The sequence below is a fragment of the Dermacentor andersoni genome, chromosome 5 (genome assembly GCF_023375885.2).
Source record: "Dermacentor andersoni chromosome 5, qqDerAnde1_hic_scaffold, whole genome shotgun sequence".
NCBI lineage: Eukaryota > Metazoa > Arthropoda > Arachnida > Ixodida > Ixodidae > Dermacentor > Dermacentor andersoni.
In genome coordinates, this window is record NC_092818.1 from 99231657 (window position 1) to 99249688 (window position 18032).

The 18032-nt window shown below is 50.3% G+C and overlaps 1 protein-coding gene across 4 annotated transcripts in view; it reads right to left on the bottom strand.

Annotated features, from left to right (window-relative positions):
- Positions 1-300: 300 nt before the first annotated feature.
- Positions 301-18032, bottom strand: part of LOC126530944 (paired box protein Pax-6-like) — a 210169-nt gene continuing 192437 nt past the window's right edge. For 3 of the 4 annotated variants that reach the window (XM_050178273.3, XM_055070878.2, XM_055070879.2), the window contains exons 6-8: positions 17446-17826; positions 8384-8586; positions 301-2630 (exon numbers count right to left, since the gene is read on the bottom strand). In XM_050178273.3, the coding sequence (XP_050034230.1) occupies positions 2343-2630; positions 8384-8586; positions 17446-17826 (872 nt within the window). In that variant the 3' untranslated portion in view covers positions 301-2342. The remainder of the gene's footprint in view (positions 2631-8383; positions 8587-17445; positions 17827-18032) is intronic. The other variant, XM_055070880.2, reaches the window with a different exon arrangement.

Genomic DNA, 18032 nt, shown 5'->3' on the forward strand with positions numbered 1-18032 from the left:
GTATTTTCCAATGTCCTGCAACAGCCGTCTATGGCGGCTTGCTGTATGCATGAAATAAAACAAGAAATAATACAGGCTTTGCGGATTGTATAGGGATGATGTGCAAATGCAGCCGAACATATTTTCCTCTCAGTGCCCCTTTGAGACACTTACTTACGCAACGAAGAGGCGAGAGAACAAAGTGGATATGGCGGGCATCGTCCCGGCATCGCCTCTTGTTCGAGTTGTTCCTTGGGTGCGCGCTTCCTGTGACAGCGTCTTTCGACGACCGGCTTGTTTTTCACGAATGAATGGCAATGGTTTCGGGATGAGAATATTTTATTCGTAGCGTAGACAACGCATTCCAAGGTGAAACAATTAATGGACGGAGTCGTCGTATATAGTGAGTACTGGACGCGCCTTGCCCAAACTGTAGCACCGGCTGGACTCTGATTCTCGCAGCGGCCGGGAAGAGGCTGAAAGAAACACACACACGCGCGTGTGCTTCCGGGCACCGCATATATTGTCCTCGTCTCGCGTGAGCCGTCACAGCGTCATTTTACCTCGTGATTGCTTCCTACACTCGCGACACGACTATCTCGGGACGACTCCAAACAACGCTCGACAGCGTCCACATTGGCTTACCGCAGACTTAAACAACAGCTCAGAACGCGATTTTATTTTTAGACCCTTTCTTGTGTGTGTTGCCATAAATATCGAAGCGTGGGCGAAAACAGAAAGAAAAACAGCTAAATTTCTCACGTCAACAGTCTGATACGTACTGTTTCAAATTGCATGCGGGCTCTTGGGTCACAGAAATTAGTCGCGGTGTCATTCGTGGCAAATTTTGCGTTGTTGAGACGGCTTTCAGTGACACTTTGAAAAGACAGAGACACGCCGTTATACTCTGGGTAATGTGCCGTTACTGTCGATGCCTTCGTTCTTAAGCGCGAGTCATTTGCAGATGAGGCTAACAAGTATAATGCGAACAATTCCACGAAGTGATAAATATTTACAGCTTTCGGTCCATGTTTCTTTTTTTTTTTTTCAACTTCGCGTTTTACTCGCACCAAGAGGCAGCACTTTAGAAAAGGAAAATAGAGACCACAGTTTGAGATTCTCATTCATGCAATACCTCTTTGGTACCGCGTATCGGAAAAATTACCTTCGTACATTTACGAGCGGAATATCGGTCTGGCTAAATAATAAAAAATAATACCGACGACAAACAGATGCAACCGTCGCGCATCGTTACAGCTGGCGTCAAATGCCACTGTTAAGACCACCGAGCCGTTAAGTATGGCTGGCCTTGAGATCGGTGCAAGACGCGATGCTACTGGGCTATCACAGCAATGAGGCCGCCGCAATACTGTCCTTGGTGATAGAAGTCTGCCGGTGGATCTGGTGTCGTCAATGTTGTCGAGGGGGTAATCTCGATTGTCCAATGCGCGCCAGAGAAAGCACGTGGATTTGCCACGAAATTTACGCGACAGTGAAACACACGCCAAAACAAACGATCACGAGAACTCCTTGCAGACGCAGCAGATACACCGATAGCGTCACTGCGTATAACTGTACAGAAATGCTGCTTTGAGTAGAGAAAATAAAAATAAATGAAATAAAGCAAGCACAAGGAGTGTCCTCTCTTTCACGAAGGGGCCTTTGGTGAACGCCGTGGACAGAGATGTGGAGATGCTGGACTAGGGCGAGCATGTCCGCAGCACAGTAGACTTCGCAGGCACGACCTGCGCATGCGCACCGCGCCGCACTCGACACCGTCCCTCGCCAACCGCCCACTCGTACGGGGCGCGAACCACAGCGCGACATCGAGACACTGCGCAGCAAAATAGGGCACTTAGCCGTGGCGCTTCGGTCTCCATACCGCGTGGCACAGGGCGTCACTCACACACTTTTGTCAAGGGTGTCCGGAACGAAGCACGGAATAACCAAAGTCCGCGTAGCAGTACGGCTTTCACAGTGTACAGCACACGAATGAAGCGTCAACGCTTGTCACAGTTCACTGAACACTGCACTGACGGGTTAGCTCGTCCTGGACGGGGAATTCGTATCACACTCTGCCGAACTCCCTTCTGCAGCCGATGGTCTGAGTCGGTGTGACCTGGCCCGAAAGCAGTCACAGGCTCCGAGCCGCGCACAACCGGATTGTGTCCGTACCCGGGACACAGGAGGGTAGCGTGCTCGCGGCGCTTGGAGAGCCGGGTAGCAATGCACGCAGCCCTGGGAACCTGCGCCCTGAGGGAGGCACGATCGAGAGTCCCAATTTGGTTGAGCTTTTTTCTTCACGGTGGTCCACCGGGATCGGTTCGGGGGGACCGGCACACTCAGCTGGCCGACCGGTGCGGTCAGCCGGCGTACTCGGACACCGGCGTGACCGACTGCTGCCGGGAGGCCGCCGGATTGGAGAAGGCCGAGTTCTCGCCGCCCATGCGTGGCATGACCAGCGGCCGGGAGGGCGGCTGCAGGGGCGGCGGCGACAGGCGGCTAGCGAGCGGTGGCGTGGCTGGCGGCCCGGGCGGCTCCGGCGAGGACGGGACCGAGCTGCTTGGCGAGGCCGGCATTTCGGCTCCGGGCTTGAGCAGGTTCATGCGCTGGTGCCGGCGCCACTTCGCCCGTCTGTTGGAAAACCACACCTGTGTTTTTCCGACAACGAAGCGTTGGTATGCGCTCCGCACAAGACGCGCGCGCTTGCGCATCTCAAGCATGCACGTGCAAGTGCGCGCGGTCCTGCTCGCGGTGTGCGTGTGTGTCGGTGGACAGAGAACGTCTGGCGCTGTGACGGGTTTTCAACGCAGAGTAACACAATGACACGGAAACGAAACGGAAAGAACACAAAACGAAACCAAAATAAGTATATACGGCGAGCGCTCCGCCCAAAGTTAGTTCGTTCCCGTGTTCTACGCTGAAAGCCTGCCAGAGATACGCAATTTCAACTCGCCCAAATCGGCGCCTTGTTAGGCCTGCAACGATTACAGACAACAATGCTTTGCACCATATCCGCGTGCTCGTCCACCAATATTAGGTCTCGAAATATGCGCTTTGTAAGGTTGCTGATGTATGATTAGCACACGCATTCACGGACAGACAGCCACAAATGCGGATGCCAAATGAGGCATTTTGTAATTCTTTGTGGTCGTGCGCTCCCAGCTGCGTTTACGTTGACGTGCTATCTGCCGTGTTATCTGTTATAGGTAATTCAATGGGCAAATTGACTTGATTTCAATCTGATTTCGGTTTGCGTAATGAGTAACTAAAAAGCGAAGCCGACTTCAGTGGACTTGTATATGTACGCAGATTTTTCAGAGTTTGATGCCTTTATCGCATGATTATCACCTTAGCCAGAAGTGTGCAATTTCAATGTGCAACGAGTGAAACACGTATGACGAGAAAATTTCTGATCTCGATGGTTGTGTGTTTTTACGAGACTCTGTAGGGTCGTGTCAAACTTTTGTTTTGATTTACAAAGGACACTGGTGCTAGATACACCTTGACAAAACATCTTTTTTTCATCATTGTGACTCGCACGACGGGAAGTAACGCACAATAATTACATAAAAACGAACATGCACATGACGAAGCACGTTGCATAATGTCATATTTAAGTGCACAGCTACAACATAAACATCTCGGCTAATTTCAAGGTATCTTGTAAGTAGGAAGTTTTGCCCGATAGAACTCAATGATCTCAACTCAACAATGCAAAAATTTGAATTACACTCTAATAAGCTCCATGTAAGGCATGATAGAACCAGAACATTCTAGAGCAGGAAGTTCTGCCCGACAGAACTCAATGATCTCAACTCAACGATGCATAAATCAGAATTAGGCTCTAATAAGCTCTATGTAAGACACGATAGAACCAGAACATCCTAGAGCTGTGGTTCAGCTCAATTATTGTGGTGCGTCTGTCACTCTCGCACACCTCTGGTGCACCAGCTTAGTACATTCAATTTTTGAGGTGTGAACATAACTTGAGCGTGCATCAGAAAGAGACACCAAAGTTGACGAAACACAACTAAAGGTTCGCTGTAATTGCAGCTCGCACAGTGACGTATACGTATTTTCACATGTTCTTCATTACCTGAGATCAGTAAAAAAAAAGTGTTCCGAAGTCAGGTTAAAATAAAGACAGTCGAAGCCTCACGCAGTTCAAAACCAACCATGTAGTTTTTTTCCCTCTGATCGGGGAGAGAGCAGTTCCGTATAGCGACATCGCTCAAGATGCCTGGGCAGACACATGCTACGATCGTTCGATTGATAAATTTCCCTAACCGTGCGTCTCTATAGAGCGATCTCCGAAGACCTGACCCCCTTGAATACTCATCGAGACCTCTGGTCCGCCGCGGAGCACAGTTAGAGGAGCACTGCTCTGGCACTTTTATAATACATGCAATACGTATTCTAGAGCACAAGGCTATGTTCGCATTGCGAGACCAATCCTTTTGTCTCTCGGAATGGTGCAGTTTTTATCACGCCGTCACAAACAGGTCACAATCACGTCCTGCTCCCACTATGGACACTCGGCACTTTTCGGGCTCCGGCAAATGTGCCACTACTAGAGGAACGACACCGTCAGAGGAGCACCAGAACACAATCGCTGTGGAGCTGCTTAACGCGGCATCCTCGGAGCGCTCAAATGCGCACAATAGAACCCACTGCTCAGAGCAGCTAGCCCGTGCACCGGGGAGCCTTTAACCCCTGCTCTGCTCCCGATATCTCGTCGTTTGCGCGTGGAGCTACTATACGTCCGACGGGCTTCGTCCTGAGAAGGACGAAGGCTATATGCAGGGCCGGCACGGGCATCAAGAAACAACCCGGACTGAAATGTCTCTGATCGAGGAGGCTGCAGGTCCTGCAAGAATGGACATGCGAGAATGAACGCGCGTACGGAAACGGGCCACGGCGACGGGTGGCCTACACGCCGCAGCGTTGACTGCCGTCGCGGTGTGTAGTGCGGAGGGTTGGTGGGAGGGGGGGAGCGAGCGCTTCTTCCATCGATGGGGCTGTCCCACGATCATTTCGGCGCCGGCGTACTGGCGCATCTCTATGGCTGCGGATCCATTTCCTAGGCCGCGAAGCGCCGAGCTCGCGCCGCGCGCCACCGACTCCTTTGTCCCCGCGCCGAAGAAGCGCCGCGCTAAGGATCGAGGGCGCGCGGGGCCATAACGACGCCGCCGGGCGGCGCGATGGAGGCACGCCTGTGGCGGTGGTGGTACCTGGTTTGCTCGCGTCATTACCACGTGCGCGAACGCGCGGCTTTGGGTCGTTATCGTGCGCTGCGTGCCCGGATCGCGCTGCTTCGCGAAAGAGGAAGCGGCTCCTACAGATGACGACGGCAGCCCGCGGTCACTCGGCGTTATTTCGAGAGAGCTCTTGCCTAAACGGGCCGAGGCTTTTGGAAGGGGAGGCGGTTCTCTTGACATCGAGGGAGCGCGCGGGAAAGCGGGGTTCGTCTTTCGTTGTCTGTTTCGTTTCTGTTTCTGGCGCTTTCTTTTTTCTCCTTTCTTCTTTTTCTTCTCAAGCAGTAATCAAGCTGTGATACATATAGCTGGGTTCGTCGAGCGTATGTTGCCACACTATGCAGGAATGCTTCCTCCGGCCCCTTTATTCACATGTTCTTTCTTTCCTTGTTCACTTCTTTCTTTTAATAAAGTGGTTCGGGAGACCGCCCACCCAAATCCGCTATACTCAAATAAGATATATACTGTTGCAGCTGTGCCAAGGATTTACCACTGTTAATGTTGATATTAGCTGAAAAGCTAACTTGTGTGCGAGCAAAGTGAAAACATATTGTCAAATTATTATTTAGCATGAATTAAAACAATTGTAGCGGCGCCACTATCGCCTCCAAAGCAGGCGAAGAAGAAGATGGGCACACGTGCAGGTAGCGATAGCGCGCTCGACCTGAGTGGCCGCGGTGTCGGCCACTCCCGAGATCCCGCTGTACCATGGCTGACCGGCCTAAATAAAATGTGACTACGGCGGCTACCTCTTCGCGCCGCCTCCCACAATATCTTCGTTTCGTTATAATCTAGCAAAAATATTACTGTTATTGGACCGACGTGGTAAGCACTCTATTGAAGATTAACAAATGGCAGCCCTCTGATAAACAACTGCGAGCAAAACACGACGGCACAGTAACGAGACACAACTGCCCCAAAAAGCTACGGATTTGCTTTAGCTGGAAGTTGGGTGACGGTCGTATAACCCAAATTTATCTCGCCGTTCCCAATTTTTTTCTTCGCCTTACATTTTGACATAGCAGCAAAGGGCGTCCTTGAGTTAACGACAAAGTAAGACGTACAAGTAAGATATGCTGAACAACTAATCAGCGCGTTCATTCAAGGAAGTGTTTTGAAGACGAACAACGGGAAGTCTGCCGAACTACAGTTTGTAGCTTAGACTACTAGAGGCAACATAGGTAGCAAATGGGCATGCTATATTGATGTGCCAGACGTCAGGAGGCTAGAGCTTTGTGTCAGACGCATTAAAAAGATGTTGGGCGGGAAATAGAAAAGAAGCCCTAGACATGAACGTTAATGATTTTCTAAATAAAAATGACATCCTCTGTCGAAAACAGGCTTTATTTGAACGTCTCTCTCTCTGTCTCTCTCTCTCCTCGTAAATGTGCGCGTACGGGCAACCAACGTCACGCGACCTTTGCCTAGACGCGGCGTGGCGACGGAAACGGCGGCCGGCTGAGCGCCACAGAGCGCGCCCATCGTCGCGTGCACGACCTGGTAGACAGGAAAGGGGGCGGCGATGAGTCGAGAGGCCGCAACAGCGTCCGTGGGCACGCGCAGGCCCACCTTTTCGCAGCGGCGCGGGGACTAACCCCCTTTTGCCCTGCCCTCGGCAATGGGTGACGCGACGGCGTCCACAACGACGACGACGACGACTTCGAGCAGGCGACCGCAGCTAGTCGCGAGCTGAGAAGGGGGCGGGGGGGGGGGGGGGAACAGGTTTGTTCAAGGCGGTGCACCCAACGAAGGGAGGAAGGGGCAACGAACCGACTCCGCCAAGCGACCGAGCGAGCGAGGGAACGCGCGCGCGAGCGAGCGCGGCCGTTTTTCTTGCCGCCTGCCAAGAACAATTGACGCTTCCTGTCGCGTCCCGCTGCGGACGGCCACCTTGACGTGTGCTGCCTGCGTCTGCTGCTGGCTGCTGCTAGTTTTGCGTGAAGCGAGGCGAGGCTCACTGGCTGTGCGCGCTCCCGGAGCAAGCAGCAACGCGACAGTGGCTCGCTCTTTCTCGCGAGAGCTGCTAACCGCCATCACGAGCCTTGGAACTGGCGAGTGCTTCCGTCGGCTGATAGATGGAGCCACGAGGCTCGTGAGAATTGGGGCCCCTCTTCGTGAACGAGTGCGGACGCTTCGTGTAGATCGCGCGGCTGCTGACTCGGCGCCCACCGGGGCTGGCACGACGAGCGTGACATTTTTACGACTTTGCCCACTCTTGACAAGGCAGCGCCACCGGTAGAAAAGAGCGTATATGTCACTGTGACGGCGAGTGGAAAAAGAAGGAAAAAGGAGAACTAACGACGAAACGGCAAATGTGAACCACCAAAACGTCAGAAAGATAGTAGGTCGTTGCCGCTAGTAAACGACCTGCCCTGGCCAAGGTGTACCTCAAGAAGCTGGAGAACAGCGATCTTTCGGGAAAACGGACATTCCCGCATGTGGAAGCTTCGCCTTCACGTTTCAGGTCGATCAGCGCGAAGTAACGGGCAGCTGCAATAGCTTCGTCAGTTAAAGAAAATAACAAGAAATATGAATTTCGAGTTGAATGTCCGAAATCGCGTAAGACGAGCTGAATTTATTGCTCCATTTATTTTTTTTTTATTGTTTTGCTTATTCCCAGATTACCAAGTTCAGCGCAACACGCCAACAACCTGCTGTCATACCGACAAATAATTAGCCGAACGACTTTTATAATAGTGTGAAATTACGATGTCAGCTATAAAAGATGCGAATGAGATGTCAGCGGTGGGAGCGTATTGGCGATGCTTTCTTCTCAAGTACTTAAAATGGCTTTTGGGCGAATATGCCGATAACGCTAGGGCGCTTGATTGGATGAAGATAAGGTACGTTATCGGAGAGCTTTATGACTAGGGGATGGCTAACAGCTTGCAACGTTGGCTCTGACCGAGGCTTCCCGTTTTCGCCCCCTGTAGCAACCGGTGTGGGTCATAACAGGGCTTTCGATTTCGCTCTCTCCTCGATCTCTCACTTTGCCTGTGCTGGCATCTCTGACAGCCCTTTAGCAGCTAACGTGACAAACTCCTGCACGATATATATATTTTTTTCTTTGCGCATGGCGATAAAGTTTTTTTTCTTTTTGAGAGAGTGCGGTCTATGCGATATGGGAGCGTACAAAGAGTGCTAACCTGCACGCGTGCTTCAGAGAGGTTCGTCTTGGCTGCCAGGCGTTCGCGGGTGCTGACGCACGGGTAGTGGGTCTTCTCAAACTCCTCCTCGAGCACCTCCAGCTGATCGGGACTGAAGGTGGTGCGGTTGCGCCGGAACTTGGGCCGGTCGGCCGAGTCGGAGCTGGCACCTTCGTCGCAGCCACCCAGGCCGTCCTTGTCCACTGCGAATCAGTGGCCAACACGAGAGGTTGCTTTTTTTTTTCTTTGCCTATGTAAAAACGTCTGTAGAAGCATTTATTTGCGCACATATCGGTGCCTTTTAAAAAAAAGATATCATTCAGTGCGTCGGAGTAACTGCGCGTCGTTATAGCTCTAACGTTCGCCCTAACATTTGTCCCGGCGTTGGCTGAAACGCGTCGGCATGTTCGAGCTAAAAATTACCGGTAGTTGAAGAGATATAACAATGGGAGATACTTCGCCAATGGAACAAACCCTGTGTTGCTATTGATTCTCTTTCGCAGCTCTCTTTAATATTTTTATTTTCGATCATTACGTTAAAGAGTGGAAGCCCTCCTCATGTAAAATTAGTGGCTTACCGCGCTTATCCTCCATGAGTCAACGCCTGTAACTGTCTTGTCTGATTCGTTCGTAGCTTGGCAGATCTTAGAATCCTCTCTCGGGTATTATTTGTTTCTGGGCAGAGCCACAGCAGGTGGCCAATATGTCGTAGTTCATGTCTTTAATGTTTTATCGCAATCAGTTGTTTATTATTACTACAAATTAGTTATAAAAAAAAACAGCCGCGACGACAGTGTCAAAATTGTTCGGCATGTTCACACAAACTGCTACTTATGCATTGCGCGGTTCTTTCTTCTTTCGCGTTTTTACGCCACGAGTTCATGAAACTAAGGAAACGCCAGGTAGCTAAGCTTCCGCTCAGCAATTCTAGCTTACTATGACAGGCGTAAATCAGAAAACTGCGGCAAACATAAGTTGTAAGAAACCCTTCATTAAGCATTTCTAAGCATGGCCAATAACCTTGCCGAACTTTCCAGGATACCTCGATAATCAAGTAGGTCATTAAGATTGGGCAATATGGTTCTAATAAAATTGTTGATTGAACTAAAGGGGGCAAAATCAGAGATGTAGTGACACATACAGTTGGCTCCGTCGCCCTCAAACCGCCCCATCACATATCTATTCTTGGAAACCTTGCCGGGATTTAGTTGGCACTGCTGGCGTGTGGCTAAAGCACGTACAATACTTGTTGCGCGCTTCCTTTTTCTTAGGCTGGCGAAATGCGAAAACATCCGTGTACTTAGATTTAGGTGCGCGTTAAAGAACCAGAGGTGGTCCAAATTTCCGGAGTCCTACACTACTGCGTGCCTTATAGTTAGAAAGTGCTTTTGGAACGTAATACCCCATAATTTTCTTTTCTTAAGTTTGAGAAGTTTGCTTTCTAGTTTCTAGTAGTCCTAGGCTGTCTTATCACACATTTGTGATAAATGGCTAGCACCTTTCCTCTGCAAGCGACTTAGCAATATAGCTCGGCCTGTACGCGATCGCGCAGTCGTGTTATAGGATCCCAAAGTACACTACAGTTCGTTTTGAAATGAATACATTTTATATCGACTGTCTCGATCTGAGCCAGAGTTTCCGCAATGTGGCGTTAAGCGTGCCCTGTGTTCGTTCCTTCGGCCGAATCCATATTTCGTGATTCTATGTTCGAACGATTTAAACTGATAGGCGGCGAAATTTGGTACAGGAATCATACACTACTTACGTGAAAAGTAATGAAGAACTCTGCTCGTATACTACAGCTGCTACAAGTAGCGCCCCTTTGACAAGAGTTTTGAGTTAACTTTGTTTCTTTGTTTCCCTCTTTAAATTGCCCCCAAAGCTCCAATACATACACGCCGCGATGAGACCGCATAAAAGACGGAAACAGGATGGCATATATATATATATATATATATATATATATATATATATATATATATATATATATATATATATATATATATATATATATATATATATATATATATAGTTATAATTGTAATTAATCAAATGACTTAAAAATAACAACGTACTAGGAATGATAGGCGAAAGGAAAACAAGGTAAAAGCGGAGCCAACGTTTCGACAAGTGGACTTGTCTTTTTCAAGGCTGAAAAAGACAAGTGGAATAGTCGAAAAGTTGGCTCCCGCTTTTACCTTGTTCTCGTTTTGCTCATCGTCTTGAATTTCCGTCTCCCGCCTTCCCCGTGTTTTCCCTCAAAATGTACTAGGAACGTAGCAAGAAAATAGCCATGAAAGAAGTATAGAAGTTCCTCAACGGCTAAGTAAGCATACCTATATGACAGTGTGCAAAAGAGGAGGCTCCCAGAAAAAGAAAATCGGAAATGAAAAAAATTTAGTCCAAGTTGTCGAAAAGGTATACCTCTAAAGTGTTTTCTCTTTCCTTCCTTTCTTTCTTTTTCTTTTCTTTTTAATATTGGAAACGGTGACAGAATAAACAAAAAAAAATTTCGATCGTCTTAGCATGTTAATAGAATGAGCATAGGGGCAAGAGCGCTATATATATACATATATAGACCTGGGGGGGGGGGGGGGGGTACGAGTCCATCTACTGTACTGTGGATTTCGGCCGCTGCTGATTGGCTAAGGCCGCTCGTCTCCTCCTCTCTCGCAGAGCTGCATACAATCAGCAGCGGCCGAAACGGACTATAGGTGGATTCTTACAGAATACACCCCCTCCCCCAACCCTATAACGAAACTCTACTTTTTATCTCCCCCCTCCTTTTTTTTTTTTTTTTGCATGTGAAGTATTTCATCGTATCAGTTTTCCATCCATGTTTGCATACTCTTTCCGACTCTTCTACCAGCGCGGTCAACCAAATTGCGTTTTTGCACGAACAATACGAATGCCTTGCAACGCCCGCGGGAGTCTCTCTCTTGGCTGCGAGTGGGACGGTCGGACTGCCCTCTTCTCTCTCTCTCTCTTCATATCTTTGTTCTTGCTTTCGGCGTGCATTTCTTTCCCTGATTTTCACCGCCTTCGGGCTGGCGTGATGTGCCACGAGGGGCCGACAATCGTAACGAACGTCACGCCGTCCCCAACAGGTCTGACGACCAGCGCGATATTTCATTGCGTGTCCGGTTATGGGAGAGTTGTCGGGGTGGGCGCTGAGGCAGGTGCCGAAGCACTCGGAAGGGTATATACACCCTCGCGGAGATGTTGTCGCACCCGCGCACCGACGACGAATAGGTGGTGGAGGCTCTGGGAAACCTTGGCGCGTGCATGCAGTCAAAGTAAATCAACGTGTTATGTATGGGTAAAAGTTGTATAGGGTTACACGTATAGATCACATGTATTATATTAAGAGCGAAGTCGTCGTTTTATGAGGATTGATTGGACGCAGACCGGCCCACGGTATAGTCCCGAGGCGCTTGCCTGATGGCTCTCCCGTTGCGCGACATGGTGGAAATGTGTACTGCACCCCGTCTTCGCTTTTGTGGGAATAAACTATAACAAGAATGAGTAGCAGTAGTATAGTTGTGCTTTAGCAGAATTAGTAGTAGTTAATAGCAGCAGTTGTAGTAGTACCTAGAGGTAGTAGTGCTATTGCTTAATAGCATTAGGAGTAGTAGTAAGGAGGAGAAGAAAGAAGAGAAGGAGAACGTATAGCAGCAGCAATCGATTCTATTGAATGTCCTGGCTCTGCATGGAGACACGAAAAGGGCCGACATACCAATCAAAATTGTGAACGCAGTCAATCTAACATTCAGCGCGACGCCATCTTTCGGCAATATATAAGTCACTGTCAGCTGCGTCGCGAGCTCACTATAACTGCTTACTGCATTCAAACCAAGCAATGTACGGCCATTTTTATTGGCATATATGTTGTGCTCACGTCTTCCTTGTTCAAAACGAGCTCCCATTCACCGATGACAGCATCGAAACGCCAAACTGAACAGGCGGATCTTTTCACAACGTCTTCGGAACGGGGAATTTCGTTGTAATGTTCAATGGGGACCGGTTGCTCATAATCACGACGATTGTAAAACGAATCTGACATAGGCATCAGTCATTTCATTTGCGCCTGCCGTGAAGAGAGGAGGATAAGAGGAAATGGAAATAAAGGCCAAGACGTGTAGCAACACCATTCGATTCCGTCAGGCGCGCATTTACTTCGCCGACGCAATCGTGATACCACTGTGCATGTACACGTATACACGCTATACGGGCGAAGCACCACCGCTTTCTTCAAGGAGGTTATAGTGTCACAAATGGCCCGCATTGTCGTCCAATTAAAGATAAGAACGCGAGAGCCCTCGGGTGCCTATACGAGAAAGGTCCAATGAGCGTCGGCGGCGCGTTGTGTCACTCCGATCACTGCACGTCGCGAATGCCTCGAGCGGCCTTCCCATTGCCCGTTCCTCGATCAGCTCCGCCTTTCTCTATGTTTTTCCGGCTGTGTACAACCCTCCCCCCTCCCGCCCTACCCTCCGGGAGACGCTTACAGACGTCCCAGTGTACCTGTCGCTCGTATATAATTCAGCACCGGCAGCAACCGCATTCCCGGGTTTCTCCTCATTCTGTCTTTCTCTCTCTCTCTACCTTCTCTCCGCCAGCCTATTATCGGTTAGTTAGCGCAGGATTCGGCGCGCAGGGCGGCAATAGCGCGCGCAGCGCGCTTTGCCGCACGGCTCACTCGACGCGCGCACAGCTGGGCCCCGAGCACGACTTCGATTTGACTCCGCGCGCGACGGCTCGGGGCGCGTGTTTCGGGGATCGCGCGACAGCAGCTGCGCGCACGGATTGACTCGGCAAAGTTGCCTAGTCATCGCGCTTAAGGGTCTGCGCCGCCGTGTACATCCAGCAAGGACGGGACACTCTCCCCCGTTCCCCCCTCCTCTTCCTTCTCCTGCATGCGAGCCCCTTTCTAGCCCCGCAACCCTCGCGGCTTGTGTACGTATGCCTCAAGCGTTGCGGCATCGTTGGCACGCTCGCGTCGACCTGCGCAGGGGCAGGCTTGTCGCGGCGCCGTCACGCGCGGCGTGTCACGTCGTGCGAGAGTGGCGCCGATCACGACTGCGCGCGTGCGCGCGCAGCTCACTTTTGGTTAGCATAGTCAAGGGCCGTAAATTTATTTTTTTTCCGCAGGCGATGCACGCGCAGCGCGACGCGTATGCGAGCGTATACCACGCCTTCGAAGCGAGCCTCTCCTGCTGCCACTTTTTATTCGCGTGCTCGCGCAGTCACTTCGACGACGAGGAGGGCCGCGATGTGCGCGAGTTCGTTCACGAAAGACCGCCTCCGTCTTTTCTTTTCCTGGGCAGCTATACCGAGCGCGCGCCTCCCACAAATGAAGGCCTCCGATGCGCCTGTTGCGACGGGTGTGCCGTTGCTCGCTTTTTATGAGGTTCGCAGACATTTTTTTTTTCTTCTCACGCTAAACGGTGGGCTAAAGACGTCACCACCGTGCGGCGACAGTCTCCTGCACCTGTTTTAATTTCAACAAAAGAATGAGACGACATTGCGAAGACGTCTTCATGGCGGCGCGGTGCGATCACGTGATTTGGCGTCTGACTGCATAGCGCTGAAGAGAAATGCTAGGAAGTGTTTTGTTAATGCGAACGCGTTTAAGCATGAAGGGCACATAAGTCTTCTGCATACCAGATTTGCTTTCGTTGTTATGTTCGCCTTCACAATTTGTATGCGGCATTTGCAAAGCCACAGTTGCATGACGGAGAGAGAGATATCCCTTTAATGAACGGCAGAGATTTCAGCCCTCGTGTATAGACATCGCTGACATGCTACTCTGCGTGGGAAAGGGAATCGGGGAGAGATACCTTTCACGCGGCGAATTCTGTCGCCTCATTGTATACGACGGACTCTACCATTGCACACCGTTGCCCATGAGTCAGAAAACTCAGTGCTGCATGATGGTATATCTTTCATATTCTATTTGTAGCCGGCAAACAGGGGATAGCGCACTGATCTGTTTATGTCGGTGACTGAGAAGTGCAAGAACAGCTTTCGATCGCGTTGTCGACGTCACCCTTAGCGCAATCGGATCCTCGTACCGAGGGTTTGCATTTAAGAAAAGATGCACTCGCAGGTGATGAGCACGTCGTTGCGCCCCCCCCCCCCCCCATTTGTTAGCTTAAACACTAAATTTATACACTGGGCTTCGTTTGGTTGAAACGCAAAGAAACGGAAGCAAATATTTCGTATGCGCCTTGTCAGCATCATACCGAGACAAAGATGCTCCCAGTAGGCACGATTTTCTCTATAACAAAGGGACGACGCAGATGAACAAGAAACAACTGTCGTATTCGGAATTCCGTTTATGATGAGCACACCTTGTATCTCTAGTTTCCACGCCAACTTTGTCGCACATCATTTGATTAGCCTCACGAATCAATTGCCACCGATCGTCTCTGGCGCATCCCTTTAAATAAATCACGACAAAAGGCGAGACACCATTGAAGGTGAGAACGAATGAACTTCGGTGCTCTACCTGGACTCGCGTAAGTATTAATGGAGACGCGTTGCTTAGGAAAATCCTTGTATTATGATGCATTACCATCAACACAAACTCGAGTGCATTTGCTCCAGTCCACCAAATACACTAAGTATTGCCTCTTTATTTTACAGTGAATTAGTTTCAGGACAGAGTATGTTCTGTCATGCTCGTAAATTAGGCAGCTGAGTTTAGCTGGGGGATCGTGTGAACAGGTTGCAAGCAATCTACTTCTAGGATACCCAATTTAACTTGCTCAAACGGAACAGCGAGCGATAGGCGAGAAAGAGACTAGGCAGAAAGAGACAGATTTCACCAGTCTGTTTTTACTTGCTCGGCGGCGGCACACGCTCGCTATATTATACGCAGGCAATTAAGACACGAGGAAAGTGTGAACGTGCACGTTCACACGAGCTCGTCTTTCGCTCATGAGCGTAAGACGAGCTGTGCGGATTATTCACGCGCGTCTGGTGTCGTCAGCTGGCTCGGCGTAGTTAAGATTCCAGTAACAGATGACAAACTAAAAACGTCGCCGGCTGCGTATGTATACGAACAGCTTTCGTGGAACCGCGCTTTTGAGCGGCCATTAGCGAGTGATTTAGTGGAGGCTTAACCGCCTCTGGGCTTTCACGAAATATAACCAGAATACCAGCGTACGTATGGAGACTTTCTCGCGACACCTTTCTGCGTGAGCTCCTTTCTTTTAAGACACGTTTTCGTGTTTCGGAACACCGGCGTTAACACGAGCCGCGTTAACGCATGCAAGAAGCCACTTCGTTATCACTTTTTATTATTATATATATATATATGTATATTTTCAGTTGCACGAAGCTGAGGAGATTTCATGGACGTTCCTTCAACGTTAGCCACGCTCCGCTTTCGTTATCCACTTTCGTGCTATGGCTATGGTATAGAGCGTGAAAAAAAGTCGTGTGTGGGTGATCCTCCTTATTTTCCTGAGAGGGTATACAGAGAGAGAGAGAGAGAGAAAAGGGAGCATAGAAAGGCAGGGAGGTTAACCAGAGGCAGTTCCGGTTGGCGACCTTGCACGGGGTGAAAGGTGAAGGGGGGATAAAAAGAGAGAGACCGGAAGGGGGAGATAGAAAGAAATATATAGACGAGCACGACCAAACCGCGTACACTACAGTGCGGTAGGGGGCGGCGTTCTTACAGTGTATCGTGAAGCCCCGCAGACCGCAGGAACCTTAATAACGCGAGTAAGGCCTTTAGCGTGGATGTTCTGTGGGAGTACTGACCTAAAGCTTTCAGTTCTGATAGTGGACGATTGTCCAACTGGTCCAGTACTCTGCACAGCACTTGTCTCTGAGCACTATATCGCGGACAGACACAGATAATATGTGCGAGCGTCTCATATGTTGCATGCGGCTCACGTGGGGCTGTTGGCCATTCAAATAAGGAAAGCATGCAAGTTACAGTATACAGTATACTCGTTATTCCTACGGTGTTTCGTGCTTGTGCAACACAGCTAAGGAGATGAGCTAAGCTGTGCTCCCCACAAAGACCAAGGGTATATTTTGTTGTAGAGTTCGACTTCGGTACATCGATCGCGAGTTCAACGCAATATAAGACACTACGATAGTCTCCGTGTATATAATATGTAATGTTGCAGTAGGCGGATGCATATATCGTTTAATCAATGAAGAGCGCATTTCAAGTTTAACAAATGCTTCGTGGCATGAATTCCTGTGAGTGTTTGTTCAACGTGTCCAGATTAAGCCGTGTCTCTATTACTTTGTCCAACGCATGCATGTTATTAGCTGGCAAATGCAACAGCAGTAGGGTCGGAGTCTTATAACATGACGCGTCATGCTATAATTAGACATGCAACGTCGCGAGGTTGGGCTGGGACTGTTTCAGACGCGGCTAGCCACATATACCTGCATGACGGAAACGGTCTTTCGCACGCTCCACCAATTGGACTATCACTATACTAAATAGCACACTCTCCCTGACCTTCACAATTGTCTGGAACTTTGTATTTAATCATCAACGCCACTAAAAGAATGTATCTAGTAATCCACTTATTTATTGGAGTCAGCTGCCGCTTTTAACAACCGGGAAGTGTATTGCGAGCTTTACAACACCTAGGAAAACGACAGCGCGAGGAGCACGCCACAAAATAAATGTTAACGGAATAGCCGCAACGCCTTGTTCAGCAAGCGTTTTCTCAAGCTTCTACACGAAGTCACAGTTAACATAGTCACCTTTGTCAGTTGTTTCTGGCTTGGCGCGGTGGTTCACGTCTCAACGTCGTGAAGCGAAACATGGGTGGAGGACCCCGCGATGAACTTAGCTATACCTACAGGGGCTATATTTAACGTGTGCTGAAATTTAAGCGTGCGAGTGTCTCGCGTTCGACCCCCACCGGAACAGCGCCGCGGCTGCGTGGTGTACGATATCGAACCCGTGGCGATATCGCGCCTGCTGGCAGGGCGCAGCTGAGCTTCGGGTTGCGCGTGCTTCTCGCGTACATTCTTCTGACGCACCGACAAGTGCACCGCGATAAGTGTACATTGCGCCTACTCACGGTCGTCGCCCGTGCGGGCCCTGAATGCCGCTGCCAGCGCCGCCGGGTCCGGGCTGGAGTTGGCGGAGCTGGACCCCATGCCGCCGCCGGTGCCCGAGCCGGACCCGTGGTGCGACGGTCCGTTGCCGGCCATGGGTGCCGCGAGGAAGGGAGACCAGAGGGCGGCGGCCGCCGGTCCTCCGGCTGCCGCAGCGGCAGCGGCGGCTGCGGCTGCGGCGGGCGACGGCCACGGCAGCGATGCCGCTGCGGCTGCCGCGTACGGGTGGTACATGGAGTAGCCGGCGGCGCGGGCGAACTCGGCCGCGGCGCGTTCGGCGGCCCGGTTGCGCAGAATCCGGTTGATGGAGCTGACGCTGGGCGCAGTGTTGTTGCTGCATACGCCTGCGGTATTGAAAGAGAAAGGGGAGGTGGGCAGAGAAGGATAGAGAGAGACGGGTTACAGGGTGTTGTTCTCGTGGTATATAGACACGCTCTGATTGACAGGCTGTTTGAATCTAATATTACGCAATGACTCATTAAAACAACGAAGACAGCTGCCGGACCGGGGCGATAAAAAGGCAACAATTTTTCTACACGCCTGCGCAAGC